Source organism: Pelodiscus sinensis, unplaced genomic scaffold, assembly GCF_049634645.1.
Source record: "Pelodiscus sinensis isolate JC-2024 unplaced genomic scaffold, ASM4963464v1 ctg39, whole genome shotgun sequence".
Lineage (NCBI taxonomy): Eukaryota > Metazoa > Chordata > Testudines > Trionychidae > Pelodiscus > Pelodiscus sinensis.
In genome coordinates, this window is record NW_027466048.1 from 362,050 (window position 1) to 381,961 (window position 19,912).

A 19,912-nucleotide genomic window follows, 5' to 3' on the forward strand; every position below is an offset into this window, starting at 1 on the left:
TGTAGACCCTTAATTCGAACTAGTGGGAGGCTAGCCCTTCCCAGCTTTCCCTGGTGGCCTCTCTGGCCAACACCAGGCAAATTCTATTGCCCCCCTCCCGGCCCCGGAGCCCTTAAATGGCCACGGGCTGGCTACAAAGTTTGTGCCAGTTGCAAGGCTGCCAGCACGCAGCCAGCAGACCCTGCACCTGCCACAACATGAGCCAGCCACCCGAGGACACCAAGCCCTCCACTGCTCCCCAGGACCAGCCTGGCGGCTCCCAGGAGCCTGCCCGGGGACGCAAGAGGCGGGCGCCCGCTTGGTCAAGTGCGGAGATCGTGGACCTCATCGAGGTTTGGGGGGAAGCCTCCAATGTCCACGATCTCCGCACTAGCCACAGGAACGCGGCCGTCTACAGACGCATGGCTGCCAGCCTGGCAGCCAGGGGCCACCAGCGCAGCCGGGAGCAGGTGCACTGCAAGGTCAACGACCTGCGGCAGTCCTACTCCCGGGCTTGCCTGCCAGGGGCCGACCCGGAGGCCTGCCCCCACTTCCACGCCCTGGACCGCCTCCTGGGGGCTCATGCCATCCCTGCCCCCCAGGACGTGATAGACCCCGGGGCAGAGGGACCGCTCCAGGAGACGGAGGAGGAGGAGGAGGGCTCAGAGAGCCAGGAACCTGCCGGCAGCCTGCCCAGGACCCGGGACCCCCGAGGCACCCCACAGAGCCGCTCGCCTGTGTCGTCTGAGGCCGGGGAGGCGTCCACTTGTGAGTACCATCGTGCTCCCCTTATTTGTACGGGGGGCTGGGGCGAGAGGGAGCCCTGGGACCGTGCGCCTGGGCCTTGACCACCACGGAGCAGCAGCTGGGGATCCTGCAGGGGCCTTGGCCTTGCAGAGGGGAACTGGGTTTCACACACCTGGGCCCCTGGGGTAATTGACCGCTGTTCTTGTTGCACCACAGCCGCAGCACCTGGGCCTGCAGGGCGCACCACACCGCCTGCAGCAGCTGCCCGTGCCCGGGCAAGCAGGAGAGCCAGGAATGAGGAGGACTACCAGAGGCGGCACCTCTGGTTCCTGGATCACCAGCTCCGCACCCAGGACCACTGGGTCCAGGAGGACCTGAGGCTGCGTCGGAGGAGTTTGGAGGCCCTGGAGGAGCAAGGCCATGCCCTGCGAGGCCACCTCCAGAGCCTGCTCGACCGCTTCCCAATTCCTCCTGCTCCTGCTCCTGCTCCCCCTGCTGCTCCCCCTGCTCCTCCTGCTCCCGCTCCTGCTTCCTCCACACCCCCCGTCCCTCCTGCCCCCCCCTCCACAACCATTCCCCACCGACGCCCCCGGACCCGCAGTGTGGCGAGACGGGAGAGGCAGCCGGACTCCCACCCCTGAGCTTTCCTTTCCCTTCCTCCCTTCCCTCCCCTTCCCTTCCAGCTCCCTCGTCCCAGGTTTCCCCCTCCCCTCTCCCACCCTCATTCCTCCCTTCGCCCACCCCAGTTATGTGAAATAAACATACGTTTTTGTTTGAAAAACAGGTGTCTTTATTTTACAGTAGGTAGGGAGGGGAAAGGGGAAGGGGGGTAGGGTGGAAGAAGGCCCCAGTGGGGCATGCAAGGGAGAGGTCAGTCTTCCTCCTCCACCAGGAAGCTCTCCCGCAGGGCTTCCCAGATCCGGACGGCCCCCCGCTGGGCTTTCCGGATGGCGGCGGTGCGGGGCTGACCGTAGTGTCCAGCCATGCGGTCAGCCTCAGCCATCCAGGCTGGCAGGAAAGCCTCCCCCTTTCACTCACACAAATTGTGGAGCACACAACATGCTGCCACCACGGGAGGGATGTTGTGCTCGGCCAGGTCCAGACGGGTGAGGAGGCATCGAAAGCGGGCTTTCAGTCGCCCGAAGGCCCCCTCCACCACGATGCGGGCCCTGGTCAGCCTGGCATTGAAGGCCTGGCGGGAGGGATTGAGGTGCCCTGTGTAGGGCTTCATCAGCCACGGCTGCAGTGGGTAGGTGGCATCCCCCACCAGGCACACTGGCATGTCCACGTCCCCGACCCTGATGTGGCGGTCGGGGAAGAAGGTCCCGGCCTGCAGCCGCCGGCACACGGAGGAGTTGCGGTACACCCGTGCGTCGTGTGCTTTGCTGGACCAGCCCACATTAATGTCCGTGAACTGTCCCCGGTGGTCACACACGGCCTGCAGGAGGATGGAGAAGAAATTGTTACTCACCTTGTGCAGTAACATCTGTTCTTCGAGATGTGTGTCCCCGTGGGTGCTCCACTACAGGTGTCGGGCTTGCCCCGGCGCCGCAAACTGGAAAGTTCTTGCTAGCTGTAGCCCCCTCCGGAGGACCGCGCATGTGCAGAGCGTCCCGCGGCGTTCGCGCTTTTTCTGCGTCGCGCGGTCCGACTCGCCAGTTCCTCCTAGCCGGAACATCTGAAAGAGACAAGACAGAGCTCCGAAGCAGGGAGGAGGGCGGGTCGTGGAGCACCCACGGGGACACACATCTCGAAGAACAGATGTTACTGCACAAGGTGAGTAACAATTTCTTCTTCTTCGAGTGATGTCCCCGTGGGTGCTCCACTACAGGTGAGTATGAAGCAGTCATCTAACAGCTGGTCGTGCTTCGGAATTACTTGTGCACAGAAGAAAGAACTGCCTGAGTGACTGCTATGTCTGCCGCTTTGAGACGGTCAAGGGCATAATGTCGAGCAAACGTGGTTGAGGACGACCATGTAGCTGCACGGCATATGTCCCGTAGCGAGACGTTCTTCATGAATGCTGTGGAGGTGGCCACACTCCTGGTTGAATGTGCGGTTGGTGGACAGGGTAGAGACCTGCCCCTGAGGGTGTAGCAGCGAGTGATGCAGTTAACGATATGTGCCGATATACGTTGTGACGACAGTTGATGACCTTTAGAGCGATTTGCCAGTGACAATAGTAATCGTGGAGACTTTCGGAAGGGACGCGTTCTGTCTAAATAGAATGCCAACGCCCTTCTGACGTCTAATGTGTGCCAGCGGGCTTCCTCAGGTGTAGCATGTGGCTTGGGGTAGAAGGTAGGAAAGACTATAGGCTCATTGACGTGGAATGACGAATTAACCTTTGGCAGGAAATCTGGATGACATCTCAGTGAGACTCCCTGCTGAGTGAATACTGTATAGGGAGGATCGGCGGAGAGTGCCGCGAGCTCGGAGACTCGTCGGGCTGAGGCAATCGCAAGGAGAAAGGCAACTTTAATAGTGAGAGTCTGTAAATCACAAGTTGCAAGTGGTTCAAATGGTGGACGGGTAAGAGTGTCCAGCACGAGGGTAAGGTCCCATGGTTGTGAGATAGGCCTATGCGGTGGGTAGAGATTGAGAATACCCTTAAGGAACTTCTTCGTAAGTGGATGAGAGAAGACGGAAAAACCCTCTACTGGAGCGTGAAAAGCCGAAATTGCTGCCAAGTGTACTCTTAGGGAAGCAACTGCCAAGCCTTGCGAATGTAAATGAAGTATATAGTCTAGGATGCATTGAATATGTGCTTTGAGGGGATCGATGGTTTGTGATTGGCACCAAGCGAAGAAGCGACGCCACTTGTAGAGGTAAGATCGTTGAGTGCTGTGGCGTCTGCTTTGTACCAGAACGTCCCTGACTGCTTGGGAGCAGGTTAGCTCTAGGCCTTGGAGCCAGTTAGGAGCCAAGTTGTCAGGTGCAAACGGTCGATGTCCAGATGGAGAAGATTGCCGTTTTGCTGCGAGATCAAGTTGCTGAGCCGTGGAAGCCGTTGAGGTCTGGATACCGACATCTGCATGAGTTGCGTGAGCCATGTCTGGCGAGGCCAGAAGGGGGCCACCAGGATTACTGTCGCTGCGTCGGATAGTATTTTCCCTATTACTCGGGGTATCAGTGGAATTGGAGGAAAGGCGTATAAGAGATGGTATGTTCCCCACCTGAGCAGGAAGGCATCCCCCATCGATTGGCTGCCTATGCCCGCTCTTGAGCAGTAAGCGCGACATTTCTTGTTCTCGCGAGTAGCAAAGAGGTCGATCTCTGGGTAGCCCCATAGCTGGAACAGATTGCAGGCTACGGAGTGAAGGAGTTCCCATTCGTGTTGGGATTGGAAGGATCTGCTGAGTGCATCTGCAATTGTATTGGTTTTACCGGGGAGGTAGGAGTTCTGTGAGTGTGACACTGTGACGAATTGCCCAGTTCCAAAGGCGCACTGATTCCGCACACAAGGTCCTGGACCTGGCTCCGCCCTGTCGATTGATGTAGTATACAGTGCATATGTTGTCCGTAAGGACCTGTAGAGTGGTTCCCTGTATCTGGTGGACGAAGTGGCGACAAGCGTTGAAAACTGCCCTGAGTTCCAGGAAGTTTATGTGGAGTAGGGATTCTTGGTGGGACCATAATCCTTGTACCCAATAGTGTAGTATATGTGCCCCCCAGCCTACAAGGGACGCATCCGTGGTAAGTTGAATTGACGGGGATTGGATCCGGAAGGGAACACCCGCCAGAGTATTGGCCGGTTGGAGCCACCATGCGAGCGATTCCTTGACACGGGCAGGGACAGGCGTGAGACTGTTGATATCGGTAATGCCGGGTTTGTAGGCTGCGAGAAGCCAATGTTGTAGGCATCGCATGCGAAGGCGAGCGTAGGTTATGACATACGTGGTGGAGGCCATGTGGCCTAACAGCTTCAGGCAGGTAAGGTATGAGACTGTCGGGGCCGTAAGCAGGATGCTCGATAGGTCTCGGATGGCGTCGGCTCTGTCTGTAGGCAGATACACCATAGCGGTGGTAGAATCTAGTTTGGCCCCAATGAAAACGATGGACTAGGCGGGGACCAGAGTAGATTTTGGAAGATTGATAATTAGTTCAAGAGTCTCGAAGATACCTTTTGTAGCGGTAACTGCGGTCTCGGCCTCTTGTCTCGAAGGGGCCGTGAGGAGGTAGTCGTCGAGATAGGGAAAGATGGTGATGCCGGCTCGACGGAGGTACGCAGCTACGACTGCCATGGTCTTTGAAAACACTCTTGGGGCTGCGGATAGGCCAAAGGGGAGCACCGTGTATTGGTAATGATCGTCTCCCACAGTAAAGCGCAGAAATCTCCTGTGAGCTGGGTGGATGGCAATATGGAAGTATGCGTCCTGTAAATCGAGGGACGCGAACCAATCCCCTCTGTGTAGTGCTGGGATGATGGAACCCAGAGTAACCATCTTGAATCTCTGTCTTCGCAGGTGGTGGTTGAGGCCACGAAGATCTAGGATCGGTCTCCATCTCCCAGACTTCTTCTCGGTGAGGAAGTACCGGGAATAGAAACCTCTGCCTCGGAACTCGGGAGAAACTACTTCCACCGCACCTATGGTAAGTAGGTGCATGACCTCCTGACGTAACAGGGATTCGTGAGAGGGGTCCCTGAAGAGGGACAGGGATGGGGAGTTGGTGGGAGGTAAAGTGGAGAACGGAATGGTGAGTCCAGAGGTTACGATCTCCCTGACCCAACGGTCCGTGGTGATGGCGAACCAACGAAGGCAATAAGGGTTCAGACGGCGGTGGAAGAGCTTGGTTACTCGTGGTGGGGATTCCAGTAGGGGGATGGTACGCAGACCCTCGACAAGTCCGTCAAACTTGCTGCCGAGGTTGTTGCTGGTTGTGATTCTTGTTAGGCTGTTGGTGGTGACGTTGGGGGCGCTGCCTTTGTCTATGTTGGTCGTAAGGCCTAAAGCGTTGGTTGGAATAAAAAGAAGAAGAAGAAGGAGGAGGCCTTTGTCTGTTATACGGCCAAGCTCTCCTGCGCCTGAAAGGCGGAGTGTACATCTCAAGGGTTCTTAACGTGGTTCGGGAGTCTTTTCCGGAATGGAATACTTGATCCGTGTTTTGGGCAAACAGGGAGGCTCGGTCGAATGGAAGGTCTTCCACCTTGGGCTGTAGATCTTTTGGCACAGAAGCCAGGTGGAGCCAAGAGTCACGTCGCATGACGATCGATGTCGCCGTAGTGCGGGAAGCCGAGTCGGCAATATCCAGAGATATCTGGAGTGCATTACAGGCTACCCTCCTGCACAATGGATTTCAATACGTCCCTTTTGGAATGTGGAAGATGTTGTATCAACGGCACCAACTTTGAGTAGTTATCGAAGTCATGGTTGGCAAGATGGGCGGAGTAGTTTGCCATCCTTAATGTGGCTGTTGCCGACGAATATACCTTTCTGCCGAGCAAGTCCAGACGCTTAGCTTCTTTGTCCGCGGCGGAATGTCTCGCTTGTGCGGACCTTGCCTTTTGTTGGGCTGCGTCGACAACGATGGAATTTGGCACGGGGTGAGTAAAAAGAAATTCTGCGTCTTTGGCATCAATAAAGTATTTCCTGTCCGTGCATTTATTGGTAGGGGGCATAGATGCCGGGGTTTGCCAGATGTCATTAGCTACTTCCAGGATAGTGGCATCGAAAGGGAGAGCTAGTTTTGATTTGTTGGATTGCTGTAAGTTTCTAAGGAGGGCATGGTGCTTTGGTGGTGCCCCAGAGGTACGTAAGTTTTGTGAATGTGCTACCTGTTTGAAAAGTTCATGAAATTGCTTGTAGTCATCCGCAAGAGGAGGTTCGTCGTTAAACACCGCGTCGTCCAGGGAAGAGGAAGCGGCATCTGTCGGAGAGGCCGCAGGCTGGTGCTCTGCTACCGGTGACTGAGTGATATCATCATGTGGGGCAGAGGTTGTTGACGCATCCCCGGTAGGCGTTGGTGGGCGTTGAGCCAGCGGGATAGAGTCCTGGGTAATCGGCCGTGGTGAAAATAATCGTTGCCGGTCTGGGGACGAGGGTGAGTGCCTTGTGACTGAATGTGAACGATCAGAATGAGGCGAGGTGTATATACGATGGCGAGAACCACGGTGTGAATATTGCGGAGAGTAAGAAGCGACGCTCCTGTGGCGATAGTAATGGGAGCGAGGAGGAGATCGTGGGGATCGTGAGCGGTACGAGTAATGATACGGAGATCTCGAGTAGTATGTGCGGTGATAGCGAGGCGGTGTAATGGATCGCCTTGGGGATCTGTAATAGCGATGCGTAGGGGAATAATCGTAATGGTGATCCCGCCGTCTTTGAGGGGGTGAGAGCGATGGTCCAGGGGAAAAAGTCGCCCTATCGGAACTTGGAGAAGGTGTGCGAGGATGGTGGGTCTTCCTTTGCGCCTTAGTCGGCACCGCCGTGGATGGGGGAGCCTGGGGGACTGGGCTACCCGGCATGGAGGCAACTGAGGCAATGTCAGAAACTTCTCCCGGAAGGTGTGGTGACCGAGGTGCAGAAGATGGGGATGGTGGAGCCGTATCAATCCCAGAGACGTGGGGTTGTAGGGCCGTAGGGGCCGGTGCCGAAACAACAGATGGAGCCAACAATGGTTGGTCGGTGCGGGCTGGTGCAGACATGCCCTGTATGTGCGGGGTAGCCGCATCACTAGGTCTTGAATGGGATGACCTAGGTGCCGAGTGTTTTCTCGGTGCCGTATCCGGTGCCTTAGGTGGTTGCGGCTTAGTCTTCGGTGCCTGCTTAGGCTTCGGTGCCAGGTCGGCTCCCGGTGCCGGCTTAGCCTGAGAGCGTTCATGAGGCAACGGTGCCGAGTGCCTCGGTGCCAAGGACCGCACCGTATCTGGCTGCGGTGCCGCTCGGAGACTCGGTGCCGCAGATGATGGTGGCGATTCTGGGCGGCCTGGCGGGACCGATAGCACTGAGAGTGCGGGGATTGGCGCTGATGTGCTGCGGGCTTTCGGTAACTTGTCCGCTCCCTGTGTGGGAGGGTGGCCCGACGAGCCTCGTGCGTCTGTTGCACTTAGGCTCTTGGACGGAGCGGAGCCTCTTCCGTCCTTGGACTTATGCGCGCCCGGCGCCTCCCGTTCTGCTGCCGACGGGGGCTGGAGAGCCTTATTGAAAAGCAGCATTTTCAGGCGCATTTCTCTGTCGCGCCTTGTGCGTGCAGTCAGCTTGGCACAGTGACCACATTTCTGGGGGATGTGGCCCTCTCCCAGGCAGCGAATGCAACGGGAGTGGCCATCAGAGACAAGCATTGCCTCACCGCACGAAGCGCATTTCTTAAATCCCGGAGAGCCGGGCATGTCTAATGCGGAGGTCTCCGGGGAAAGACCAACTTGAGGAGCTCATCGGAGTGGCCCTCAGGGGTTATAACGGGAAAATTTCTTTTTTTTTTTTAAACTATTAACTACTAACTAACTAATCTAAAACAATAACTGACTAACACTATGTAGGAAGGGGCTAACTGGGAAAGAATACAGTAAATAACAATGCGATTTCTCCTCAGGAGAGGAGCGTGTTCCAAATCCGTCTGCGGCCGTGGACGGTTAGGAGGAACTGACGAGTCGGACCGCGGGACGCTCTGCACATGCGCGGTCCTCCGGAGGGGGCTACTGCTAGTAAGAACTTTCCGGTTTGCAGCGCAGGGATGAGCCCGACACCTGTAGTGGAGCACCCACGGGGACAGCACTCTAAGAAGAAGTACCCCTTGCGGTTCACATAACGGGATGCCTGGTGTTCCGGGGCACGGATGGGGATGTGCGTCCCGTCGATGGCCCCCCCGTAGTTGGGGAAGCCGAGGGCGCCGAATCCCCGGATGACGGCGTCCGAGTCGGTGAGGCGGACCACCCTGCGGAGCAGCACCCGGTTGATGGCCTTGACCACCTGCGGAGAGAGACACAGCAAAGCGCCAATCAGTGGGGCGCCCGGGTGGCTGGGAGCGTTCGTGCCCTGGCAGTGCCCCGCGCCCCACTCCCGGAAGCAACCCCCCCAGGCGGCGTGTAGTACGGCCGGGACAGACCGACCCCTCCGGTGCGGGGCGCTTTCGCCTCCTCCCACCCCCCGTTTGTCCCTGGGGCGGCCCATCCCCTCCTTGCAGCCCCCCTCCGCCCCGGCGCAGTGGCCGACGAGTGCCATACCTTCATGAGCACCGCTCCGACGGTGGATCTCCCCACGCCGAACTGGTTCCTGATGGATCGGTAGCTGTCCGGCGTGGAGAGCTTCCAGAGGGCGATGGCCACCCGCTTCTGGAGGGGGATGGCGGGCCTCATGCAAGTGTCCCTTCCGCGCAGAGCAGGGGCGAGCCACTTGCAGAGCTCCAGGAAGGTGTCCCTCCTCATCCTGAAGTTCTGGGTCCACTGTCGGTCCTCCCAGCGCTCCAGAATGATGCGGTCCCACCAGTCGCTGCTGGTGTTCAGACGCCAGATGCGGCGGGGCACGCCGGTGCCGGGGCGCCGCCGTGGCTCCTCCACGGCCCCCAGGGCGGCCAGGCGGAGAGGCAGGGGGCTGATGTGCACCAGGTGGTGCCAGGCAGCCTCGAGCCATTGGTGGCAGGCTTGCAGCAGCAAGTCCAGAAAGTGCACCAGAAGGTGCAGGGCGAGCCGTGGCTCCATGTTGCCACCTGCGGTGGCCCCCCCAAAGGGAAGCACCGACACAGACGGGCACAGAGACCAACGCTTTGCTGTCCCTCGGCGAGGTTGGCAAGCAAGCAGGAAAAGCTGAGAACCGGCTGTCCGGGGGGGTCCCTTTAAGCACGAGCCTCAGATAGCCTCAGACAGCAGCCACACAACGCAACTACTGACCTGATGCCCTGCCAGAACCGGTTTCAGCCGCCCTTAAATGCCCCCCTGCGTCCAATCAGTGTGGACGCGCTAGTTCGAATTAGCAAAACGCTAATTTGAACTAGTTTTTAGTTCTAGATGCGTTAGTTCGATTTAGCTTAGTTCGAATTAACTAATTTGAACTTAGTTCGAATTAGCGCTGTAGTGTAGACGTACCCTATTGCCTCTTCCCTATCTGCCTCCATTAGCCTTTATGGGGGGGGGGTCCCCCAGAGCATGAGCCAGCCAGTTGCAGCCATATCATGAGCATCAGGCCCCATGTGCTAATAGAAGAGAGCACCGCGCACTGGGGGTTGCTTTCAAAGCAGGCTTTAGGGAAGGGACGGGCGACATATTTTGATGGGGGCTCCACTCCAAAAAAAAAAAAGTTGTGGCCTCCGTGTGACCCAGGACTTGGAGACACCATGCGAGCTGTGTGGAGGGGGCGTTTGGCTCCTCGGTCAGGCTTTTGGAATCGTTGCAGTGGGAGGGAGGATTCTGCTGCCTCTGCCTCGAGGAGCATCCCCATGAATCTGTCTCCGGGGTGGGCTCTACAGTAGGTTTGTGGATATTTATCAGGAGCCCAGTTGGGAGGAGCAGTCTCTGGTAGTGTTTGTCGTGGGCACTGTGTGTTGGCGTGTGGGCCCTGGGTTAGGCAGTCGTCAAGGCAGGGAAAATAATGATGTTCTGCCTCCTAAGAAAGGCCGTGACCAGAGCTAAAGTGTTGGAAGAAACTCCAGGGGCCGTGGACAGACCAAAAGGAAGGACTCGGTATTGGTAGTGATCTTGTCCTACCACGAACCTGAGAAATCTCCCGTGGGCAGGATGACTGGGTGTATGAAAATATGCGTCCTGAAGGTCGAGGGTGAGAACCAGTCCCCTGTGTCCAGTGCTGGTAGAATAGTTGCAGGAGCCACCATTCTGAATTTGCTGCTGCAGACAAACCTCTTGAGCTTTCTGAGACCTAAAATTGGCCTCCTGCCCCCTGTTTTTTTGGCAGTTAGAAAGTAGTTGGAATAGAATCCTCTTCCCTGATATCGGTGGGAACCGGTTCTATTGCCCCCAGGCAATTGGCCTCAATCTGGGTATGTCTACACTACAGCGCTAATTCGAACTAACTTAGTTCGAATTAGTTAATTCGAATTAAGCTATTTCGAACTAACGCGTCTAGAACTAAAAACTAGTTCAAATTAGCGTTTTGCTAATTCGAACTAGCGCGTCCACACTGATTGGACGCAGGGGGGCATTTAAGGGCGGCTGAAACCGGTTCTGGCAGGGCATCAGGTCAGTAGTTGCTTTGTGTGGCTGCTGTCTGAGGCTATCTGAGGCTCGTGCTTAAAGGGACCCCCCCGGACAGCCGGTTCTCAGCTTTTCCTGCTTGCTTGCCAACCTCGCCGAGGGACAGCAAAGCGTTGGTCTCTGTGCCTGTCTGTGTCGGTGCTTCCCTTCGGGGACGCCGCCGCAGGTGGCAACATGGAGCCACGGCTCGCCCTGCACCTTCTGGTGCATTTTCTGGACTTGCTGCTGCAAGCCTGCCACCAATGGCTTGAGGCTGCCTGGCACCTCCTGATGCACGTCAGCCCCCTGCCTCTCCGCCTGGCCGCCCTGGGGGCCGTGGAGGAGCCGCAGCAGCACCCCGGCACCGGCGTGCCCCGCCGCATCTGGCGTCTGGACACCAGCACCGACTGGTGGTACCGCATCGTCCTGGAGCGCTGGGAGGACCGACAGTGGACCCAGAACTTCAGGATGAGGAGGGACACCTTCCTGGAGCTCTGAGAGTGGCTCGCCCCTGCCCTGCGCAGAAGGGACACTCGCATGAGGCCCGCCATCCCCCTCCAGAAGTGTGTGGCCATCGCCCTCTGGAAGCTCTCCACGCTGGACAGCTACCGATCCGTCGGGAACCAGTTCAGCGTGGGGAGATCCACCATCAGAGCGGTGCTCGTGCAGGTATGGCACTCATCGGCCACTGAGCCGGGGCGGAGGGGGGCTGCGAGGAGGGGATGGGCCGCCCCAGGGACAAACGGGGGGTGGGAGGAGGCGAAAGCGCCCCGCACCGGAGGGGTCGGTCTGTCCCGGCCGTACTACACGCCGCCAGGGGGGTTGCTTCCGGGAGTGGGGCGCGGGGCACTGCCAGGGCACGAACGCTCCCAGCCACCCGGGCGCCCCACTGATTGGCGCTTTGCTGTATCTCTCTCCGCAGGTGGTTAAGGCCATCAACCAGGTGCTGCTCCGCAGGGTGGTCCGCCTCGCCGACCCGGACGCCGTCATCTGGGGGTTCGGAGCCCTCGGCTTCCCCAACTGCGGGGGGGCCATCAACGGGATGCACATCCCCATCCGTGCCCCGGAACACCAGACGTCCCGTTTCGTCAACCGCAAGGGGTACTTCTCCATCCTCCTGCAGGCCGTGTGTGACCACCGGGGACAGTTCACGGACATTAATGTGGGCTGGTCCGGCAAAGCACACGACGCCCGGGTGTACCGCAACTCCTCCGTGTGCCAGCGGCTGCAGGCCGGGACCTTCTTCCCCGACCGCCACATCAGGGTCGGGGACGTGGACATGCCCGTGTGCCTGGTGGGGGATGCCGCTTACCCACTGCAGCCGTCGCTGATGAAGCCCTACACGGGGCACCTCAATCCCTCCCGCCAGGCCTTCAATGCCAGGCTGACCAGGGCCCGCATCGTGGTGGAGGGGGCCTTCGGGCGACTGAAAGCCCGCTTTCGATGCCTCCTCACCTGTTTGGACCTGGCCGAGCATAACATCCCTCCCGTGGTGGCAGCATGTTGTGTGCTCCACAATTTGTGTGAGCGAAAGGGGGAGGCTTTCCTGCTAGCCTGGATGGCTGAGGCTGACCGCATGGCTGGACACTACGGTCAGCCCCGCACCGCCGCCATCCGGGAAGCCCAGCGGGGGGCCGTCCGGATCCGGGAAGCCCTGCGGGAGAGCTTCCAGGTGGAGGAGGAGGACTGACCTCTCCCTTGCATGCCCCACTGGGGCCTTCTTCCACCCTACCCCCCTTCCCCTTTCCCCTCCCCACCTACTATAAAATAAAGACACCTGTTTTTCAAACAAAAACGTATGTTTATTTCACATAACTGGGGTGGGGGAAGGGAGGAATGAGGGTGGGAGAGGGGAGGGGGAAACCTGGGACGAGGGAGCTGGAAGGGAAGGGGAGGGAAGGGAGGAAGGGAAAGGAAAGCTCAGGGGTGGGAGTCTGGCTGCCTCTCCCGTCTCGCCACACTGCGGGTCCGGGGGCATCGGTGGGGAATGGTTGTGGGGGGGGCAGGAGGGACGGGGGGTGTGGAGGAAGCAGGAGCGGGAGCAGGAGGGGGAGCAGGGGGAGCAGGAGGAGCAGGGGGACCAGGGTGAGCAGGAGGAGCAGGGGGAGCAGGGGGAGCAGCAGGGGGAGCAGGAGCAGGAGCAGGAGGAATTGGGAAGCGGTCGAGCAGGCTCTGGAGGTGGCCTCGCAGGGCACGGCCCTGCTCCTCCAGGGCCTCCAAACTCCTCCGGCGCAGCCTCAGGTCCTCCTGGACCCAGTGGTCCTGGGTGCGGAGCTGGTGATCCAGGAACCGGAGGTGGTCCTCCTCATTCCTGGCTCTCCTGCTTGCCCGGGCATGGGCAGCTGATGCAGGGGGTGTGGTGCGCCCTGCAGGCCCAGGTGCTGCGGCTGTGGTGCAACAAGAACAGCGGTCAATTACCCCAGGGGCCCAGGTGTGTGAAACCCAGCTCCCCTCTGCAAGGCCAGGGCCCCTGCAGGATCCCCAGCTGCTGCTCCGTGGTGGGCAAGGCCCAGGCGCACGGTCCCTGGGCTCCCTCTCGCCCCAGCCCCCCGTATACATAAGGGGAGCACGATGGTACTCACAGGTGGACGCCTCCCCGGCGTCGGACGACACAGGCGAGCGGTTCTGTGGGGTTCCTTGGGGGCCCCGGGTCCTGGGCAGGCTGCCGGCAGGCTCCTGGCTCTCGGAGCCCTCCTCCTCCTCCTCCGTCTCCTGGAGCAGTCCCTCTGCCCCGGGGTCTATCACCTCCCGGGGGGCAGGGACGGCATGAGCCCCCAGGAGGCTGTCCAGGGTGTGGAAGTGGGGGCAGGCCTCCGGGTCGGCCCCTGGCAGGCAGGCCCGGGAGTAGGACTGCCGCAGATCTTTGATCAGGCAGCGCACCTGCTCCCGGCTGCGCTGGTGGCCCCAGGCGGCCAGGCTGGCAGCCATGCAGCTGTAGACGGCTGCGTTCCTGTGGCTAGTGCGGAGATCGTGGACATTGGAGGCTTCCCCCCAAACCTCGATGAGGTCCACGATCTCCGCACTTGACCAAGCGGGCGCCCGCCTCTTGCATCCCCGGGCAGGCTCCTGGGAGCCGCCAGGCTGGTCCTGGGGAGCAGTGGAGGGCTGGGTGTCCTCGGGTGGCTGGCTCATGTTGTGGCAGGTGCAGGGTCTGCTGAAACGGGTGCTGGCAGCCTTGCAACTGGCACAAACTGTGTAGCCAGCCCGTGGCCCTTTAAGGGCTCCAGGGCCGGGAGGGGGGCAATAGAGTTTCCCTGGTGTTGGCCAGAGTGGCCACCAGGGAAACCTGGGAAGGTCTAGCCTCCCACTAGTTCGAATTAAGGGTCTACACAGCCCTTAATTCGAACTGGCTAGTTCGAACTAGGCTTAATCCTCGTAAAATGAGGTTTACCTAGTTCGAACTAAGCGCTCCGTTAGTTCGAATTAAATTCAAACTAACGGAGCGCTAGTGTAGCGCCTATGAAAGTTAGTTCGAACTAACGTCCGTTAGTTCGAACTAACTTTGTAGTGTAGACATACCCTCTCCGATCAGCAGTGCGAGGACGCACGGAGACCCGAGTGGAATACCCACAGGGACACTGTTTGAAGGAGAACTGCTGCTGTGTCTGTGGGTGCGGAAATCTCACGAACCGCTGCTCCCACAGAAACGGTGACGTTACTGCTGCCGTGAGTTCTGCAAACCCCGGTAACACCCCCAGGCACCTGCAAAGGCCTCACCTGCCTGCCTAGAGCAAAGGCTCCAGCATCCCTTCCCTTCCCCCCTCCCCATGCTTTCCCCACCCCTCCCCGACCACAGAGCCCCAGCGCCCCTTACCCAGGCTGCTCGCCGTCACCTCCCACTGGAAAGTTTTCCCTTCGTCTGCACAGAGGCAGCTGCTGTAGGCGCCGTCCTCACCCGCCTGCACCCGGAACTGCGCCGACTCCGCCAGCGTCACCCGCACCTGTGGGCCCGACACGAGAGCCCCTTAGGGCTGGGGGGGCCGCGCTCACACGCACCAGCTCCAGGCCGAAAGGGGACCCCCTGAGGCTCAGGCCCCGCTCGCCGCGTTGTGCTGAGCCCAGGGGTCACTGCAGGGTGTCTGGGTCACAGCCAGGGGCTGCTGGTGCCATTCGCTGGCCTGAGCCACTGCGCAGCCTCCAGCCCCAACTCGCCGGCCCCAGCGCTCAGTATGGCACCCCGGGCGGTGCTCACCTTGATGCACTGCTGCAGGTAGTTGGAGACGGTGGCCTTTAGGGTGAAGGCCTCTCCCCGGACCACGGAGTACGGCAAGGCCAGCTCCACAAAGAAGGGCTTGACGACTGTGAGGGTGGCCGTGGGGGAGAGCCCAAAGCCCCCCTCCGCCGTGCAGAACATCCCGGCTTTCCACTGCGTGAGGGTGTCGGGCACCGAGAGCGGGACGTCCATCGAGCCCCCCTCGCTGGGCATGGACAGACACACAGAGCATCAGACGCAGCCGCCCCGGGGGAGCACCCAGGCAGAGCCAGCAGAGACGTCCCGGCCCGACCCTCCCCTAGGCTTGGGCCCTGACCTGAGTGCCCAGAAACAGGCTGGTCTTCGGCGTCAGCGAGGCATCCTGGGCTGGGCTCAGTGTCCCATGGGATGAGCATTCTCCCGTTTTGCAGCTGGACACAACTCTCTGTCAGGAGCTATTCCTGGGAACCAGCCTGAATTTCCCCTGCTGGGATCCCTGCCCCTCCCATTTGTCCTTCATGTTCACCCTCAATGCCCCCAGGGGTCCAAACCCCACCCTTCTGAGCACTGACATCCGGGCAGTGAGTAGGAATGGAAACACCACAGGGGCACTAGGGTCAGGGAGATGGTTGGGAGATGCTCAGGTAATCTCTACGCCAGATTTTAACACTGAGAGGGAGGAAAACAAAGTAAGAAAGGATATAGCTGGGGGTAGGAGAATGAACATGAGGAAGGGTGGGGTCGATACTAGTCTAATAGGTCATATTGGAGGTATAACGTCCATGCCAAATTGGGTAAAGAATGGGAAAGAGGCCAAACAGCAAAAATTAAGATGTTTGTACACCAATGCGAGGAGCCTAGGTAACAAAAAGGAGGAATTAGAGCTATTGGTCCAGGAAGTGAAACCAGATATTATAGGAATATCAGAAACATGGTGGAATACTAGGCATGACTGGAGTACAGGTATTGAAGGGTATGTGCTGTTTAGGAAAGACAGAAATAAGGGTAGAGGTGGTGGAGTCGCATTGTATATCAAAGATGAGGTAGATTGTAAAGAAATAAAAAGTGATGGAATGGAGAAGACAGAGTCTGTTTGGGCAAAAATCACATTGGGAAAGAAAACTATCAGATCCTCCCCTGGGATAGTGCTTGGGGTGTGTTATAGACCACCAGGATCCAATTTGGACATGGATAGACACCTCTTTAATGTTTTTAATGAGGTAAATATTCATGGAAACTGTGTAATCATGGGAGATTTCAATTTTCCAGATATAGACTGGAGAACAAGTGCTAGTAATAGTAATAGGGCTCAGATTTACCTAGATGTGATAGCTGATGAATTCCTTCATCAAGTAGTTGCTGAACCAACAAGGGAGGATGCTATTTTAGATTTGGTTTTGGTGAGTAGCGAGGACCTCATAGATGAAAAGGTTATAGGAGACAACCTTGGCTTGAGTGATCATGAGCTAATTCAGTTCAAATTAAATGGAAGGATAAACAAAAATAAATCTGAGACTAGGGTTTTTTATTTCAAAAGGGCTAACTTTAATAAATTAAGGAAATTAGGGTACGTCTACACTACAGCGCTAGTTCGAACTAACTTAGTTCGAATTAGTTAATTCGAACTAAGCTAGTTCGAACTAGCGCATCTAGAACTAAAAACTAGTTCGAACTAGCGTTTTGCTAGTTCGAACTAGCGCGTCCACACTGATTGGACGCAGGGGGGCATTTAAGGGCAGCTGAAACCGGTTCTGGCAGGGCATCAGGTCAGCAGTTGCTTTGTGTGGCTGCTGTCTGAGGCTATCTGAGGCTCGTGCTTAAAGGGACCCCCCCTGGACAGCCGGTTCTCAGCTTTTCCTGCTTGCTTGCCAACCTCGCCGAGGGACAGCAAAGCGTCGGTCTCTGTGCCCGTCTGTGTCGGTGCTTCCCTTCGGGGGGGACCGCCGCAGGTGGCAACATGGAGCCACGGCTCGCCCTGCACCTTCTGGTGCACGTTCTGGACTTGCTGCTGCAAGCCTGCCAGCAATGGCTCGAGGCTGCCTGGCACCACCTGGGGAACGTCAGCCCCCTGCCTCTCCGCCTGGCCGCCCTGGGGGCCGTGGAGGAGCCGCGGCGGCGCCCCGGCACCGGTGTGCCCCGCCGCATCTGGCGTCTGGACACCAGCAGCGACTGGTGGGACCGCATCGTCCTGGAGCGCTGGGACGACCGACAGTGGACCCAGAACTTTAGGATGAGGAGGGACACCTTCCTGGAGCTCTGCGAGTGGCTCGCCCCTGCCCTGCAAAGAAGGGACACTCGCATGAGGCCCGCCATCCCCCTCCAGAAGCGGGTGGCCATCGCCCTCTGGAAGCTCTCCACGCCGGACAGCTACCGATCCGTCGGGAACCAGTTCGGCGTGGGGAGATCCACTGTCGGAGCAGTGCTCATGCAGGTACGGCGCTCGTCGGCCACCGAGCCGGGGGGGAGGGGGGCTGCGAGGAGGGGATGGGCCGCCCCAGGGACAAAGGGGGGGGCGGGAGGAGGCGAAAGCGCCCCGCACCGGAGGGGTCGGGCTGTCCCGGCCGTACTACACGCCGCCAGGGGGGTTGCTTCCGGGAGTGGGGCGCGGGGCACTGCCAGGGCACGCACGCTCCCAGCCACCCGGGCGCCCCACTGATTGACGCTTTGCTGTGTCTCTCTCCGCAGGTGGTCAAGGCCATCAATCGGGTGCTGCTCCGCAGGGTGGTCCGCCTCGCCGACCCGGATGCCGTCATCCGGGGATTCGGCGCCCTCGGCTTCCCCAACTGCGGGGGGGCCATCGACGGGACGCACATCCCCATCCGTGCCCCGGAACACCAGGCGTCCCGGTACGTGAACCGCAAGGGGTACTTCTCCGTCATCCTGCAGGCCGTGTGTGACCACCGGGGACAGTTGACGGACATAAATGTGGGCTGGTCCGGCAAAGCACACGACGCCCGGGTGTACCGGAACTCCTCCGTGTGCCAGCGGCTGCAGGACGGGACCTTCTTCCCCGACCGCCACATCAGGGTCGGGGACGTGGACATGCCCGTCTGCCTGGTGGGGGATGCCGCCTACCCACTGCAGCCCTGGCTCATGAAGCCCTACACGGGACACCTCAATCCCTCCCGCCAGGCCTTCAATAACAGGCTGAGCAGGGCCCGCATCGTGGTGGAGGGGGCCTTCGGGCGACTGAAAGCCCGCTTTCGATGCCTCCTCACCCGTCTGGACCTGGCCGAGCACAACATCCCTCCCGTGGTGGCGGCATGTTGTGTGCTCCACAATTTGTGTGAGCGGAAGGGGGAGGCTTTCTTGCCAGCCTGGATGGCTGAGGCTGACCGCATGGCTGGACACTACGGTCAGCCCCGCACCGCCGCCGTCCGGGAAGCCCAGCGGGGGGCCATCCGGATCCGGGAAGCCCTGCGGGAGAGCTTCCAGGTGGAGGAGGAGGAGGACTGACCTCTCCCTGCATGCCCCACCGGGGCCTTCTTCCACCCTACCCCCCCCTTCCCCTTTCCCCTCCCTACCTACTGTCAAATAAAGACACCTGTTTTTCCAACAAAAACGTCTGTTTATTTCACAGAACTGGGGTGGGGGAGGGAGGAATGAAGGTGGGAGAAGGGAGGGGGAAACCTGGGACGAGGGAGCTGGAAGGGGAGGGGAGGGAAGGGAGGAAGGGAAAGGAAAGCTCAGGGGTGGGAGTCTGGGTGCCTCTCCCGTCTCGCCACACTGCGGGTCCGGGGGCGTCGGTGGGGAATGGTTGTGGAGGGGGGGGCAGAGAGGACAGGGGGTGTGGAGGAAGCAGGAGCGGAAGCAGGAGGAGCAGGAGGAGCAGGGGGAGCAAGAGGGGGAGCAAGAGGGGGAGCAGGGGGAGCAAGAGGGGGAGCAAGAGGGGGAGCAGGGGGAGCAAGAGGGGGAGCAAGAGGGGGAGCAGGGGGAGCAAGAGGGGGAGCAAGAGGGGGAGCAGGAGGAGCAAGAGGGGGAGCAAGAGGGGGAGCAGGGGGAGCAAGAGGGGGAGCAAGAGGGGGAGCAGGAGGAGCAAGAGGGGGAGCAAGAGGGGGAGCAGGGGGAGGAGGAAATGGAAAGCGGTCTAGCAGGCTCTGGAGGTGGCCTCGCAGGGCACGGCCCTGCTCCTCCAGGGCCTCCAGACTCCTCTGGCGCAGCCTGAGGTCCTCCTGGACCCAGTGGTCCTGGAGACGGAGCTGTCGGTCCAGGAACCGGAGATGCCGCCTCTGGTAGTCCTCCTGGTTCCTGGCTGTCCTGCTTGCCCGGGCGCGGGCGGCTGCTGCAGGCGGTGTGGTGCGCCCTGCAGTCCCCGGTGCTGCAGCTGTGGTGCAAGAAGACCAGCGGTCAATGACCCCAGGGGCCCAGGTGTGTGAAACCCAGCTCCCCTCTGCAAGGCCAGGGCCCCTGCAGGATCCCCAGCTGCTGCTCCGTGGTGGGCAAGGCCCAGGCGCACGGTCCCGGGGCTCCCTCTCGCCCCAGCCCCCCGTACACATAAGGGGAACACGAGGGTACTCACAGGTGGACGCCTCCCCGGCCTCTGATGATGCAGGCGAGCGGCTCTGTGGGGTGCCTCGGGGGTCCCGGGTCCTGGGAAGGCTGGCAGCAGGCTCCTGGCTCTCAGAGCCCTCTTGCTCCTCCTCGGTGTCCAGGAGCGGTCCCTCTGCCCCGGGGTCAATCACGTCCCGGGGGGCAGGGACGGCATGAGCCCCCAGGAGGCGGTCCAGGGCGTGGAAGTGGGGGCAGGCCTCCGGGTCAGCCCCTGGCAGGCAGGCCCGGGAGTAGGACTGCCGCAAGTCTTTAATCTTGCAGCGCACCTGCTCCCGGCTGCGCTGGTGGCCCCTGGCGGCCAGGCTGGCAGCCATGCGTCC

At 59.8% G+C, this 19,912-nt stretch overlaps 1 protein-coding gene across 1 annotated transcript in view; it reads right to left on the minus strand.

Annotated features, from left to right (window-relative positions):
- The window catches only part of LOC102462598 (alpha-2-macroglobulin-like protein 1), a 91,965-nt gene that overhangs the window by 14,917 nt on the left and 57,136 nt on the right, over window positions 1-19,912 (minus strand). Inside the window, exons 19-20 of the mRNA XM_075918666.1 lie at window positions 15,042-15,267; window positions 14,664-14,790 (exon numbers count right to left, since the gene is read on the minus strand). Coding sequence (XP_075774781.1) covers window positions 14,664-14,790; window positions 15,042-15,267 — 353 coding nt within the window. The remainder of the gene's footprint in view (window positions 1-14,663; window positions 14,791-15,041; window positions 15,268-19,912) is intronic.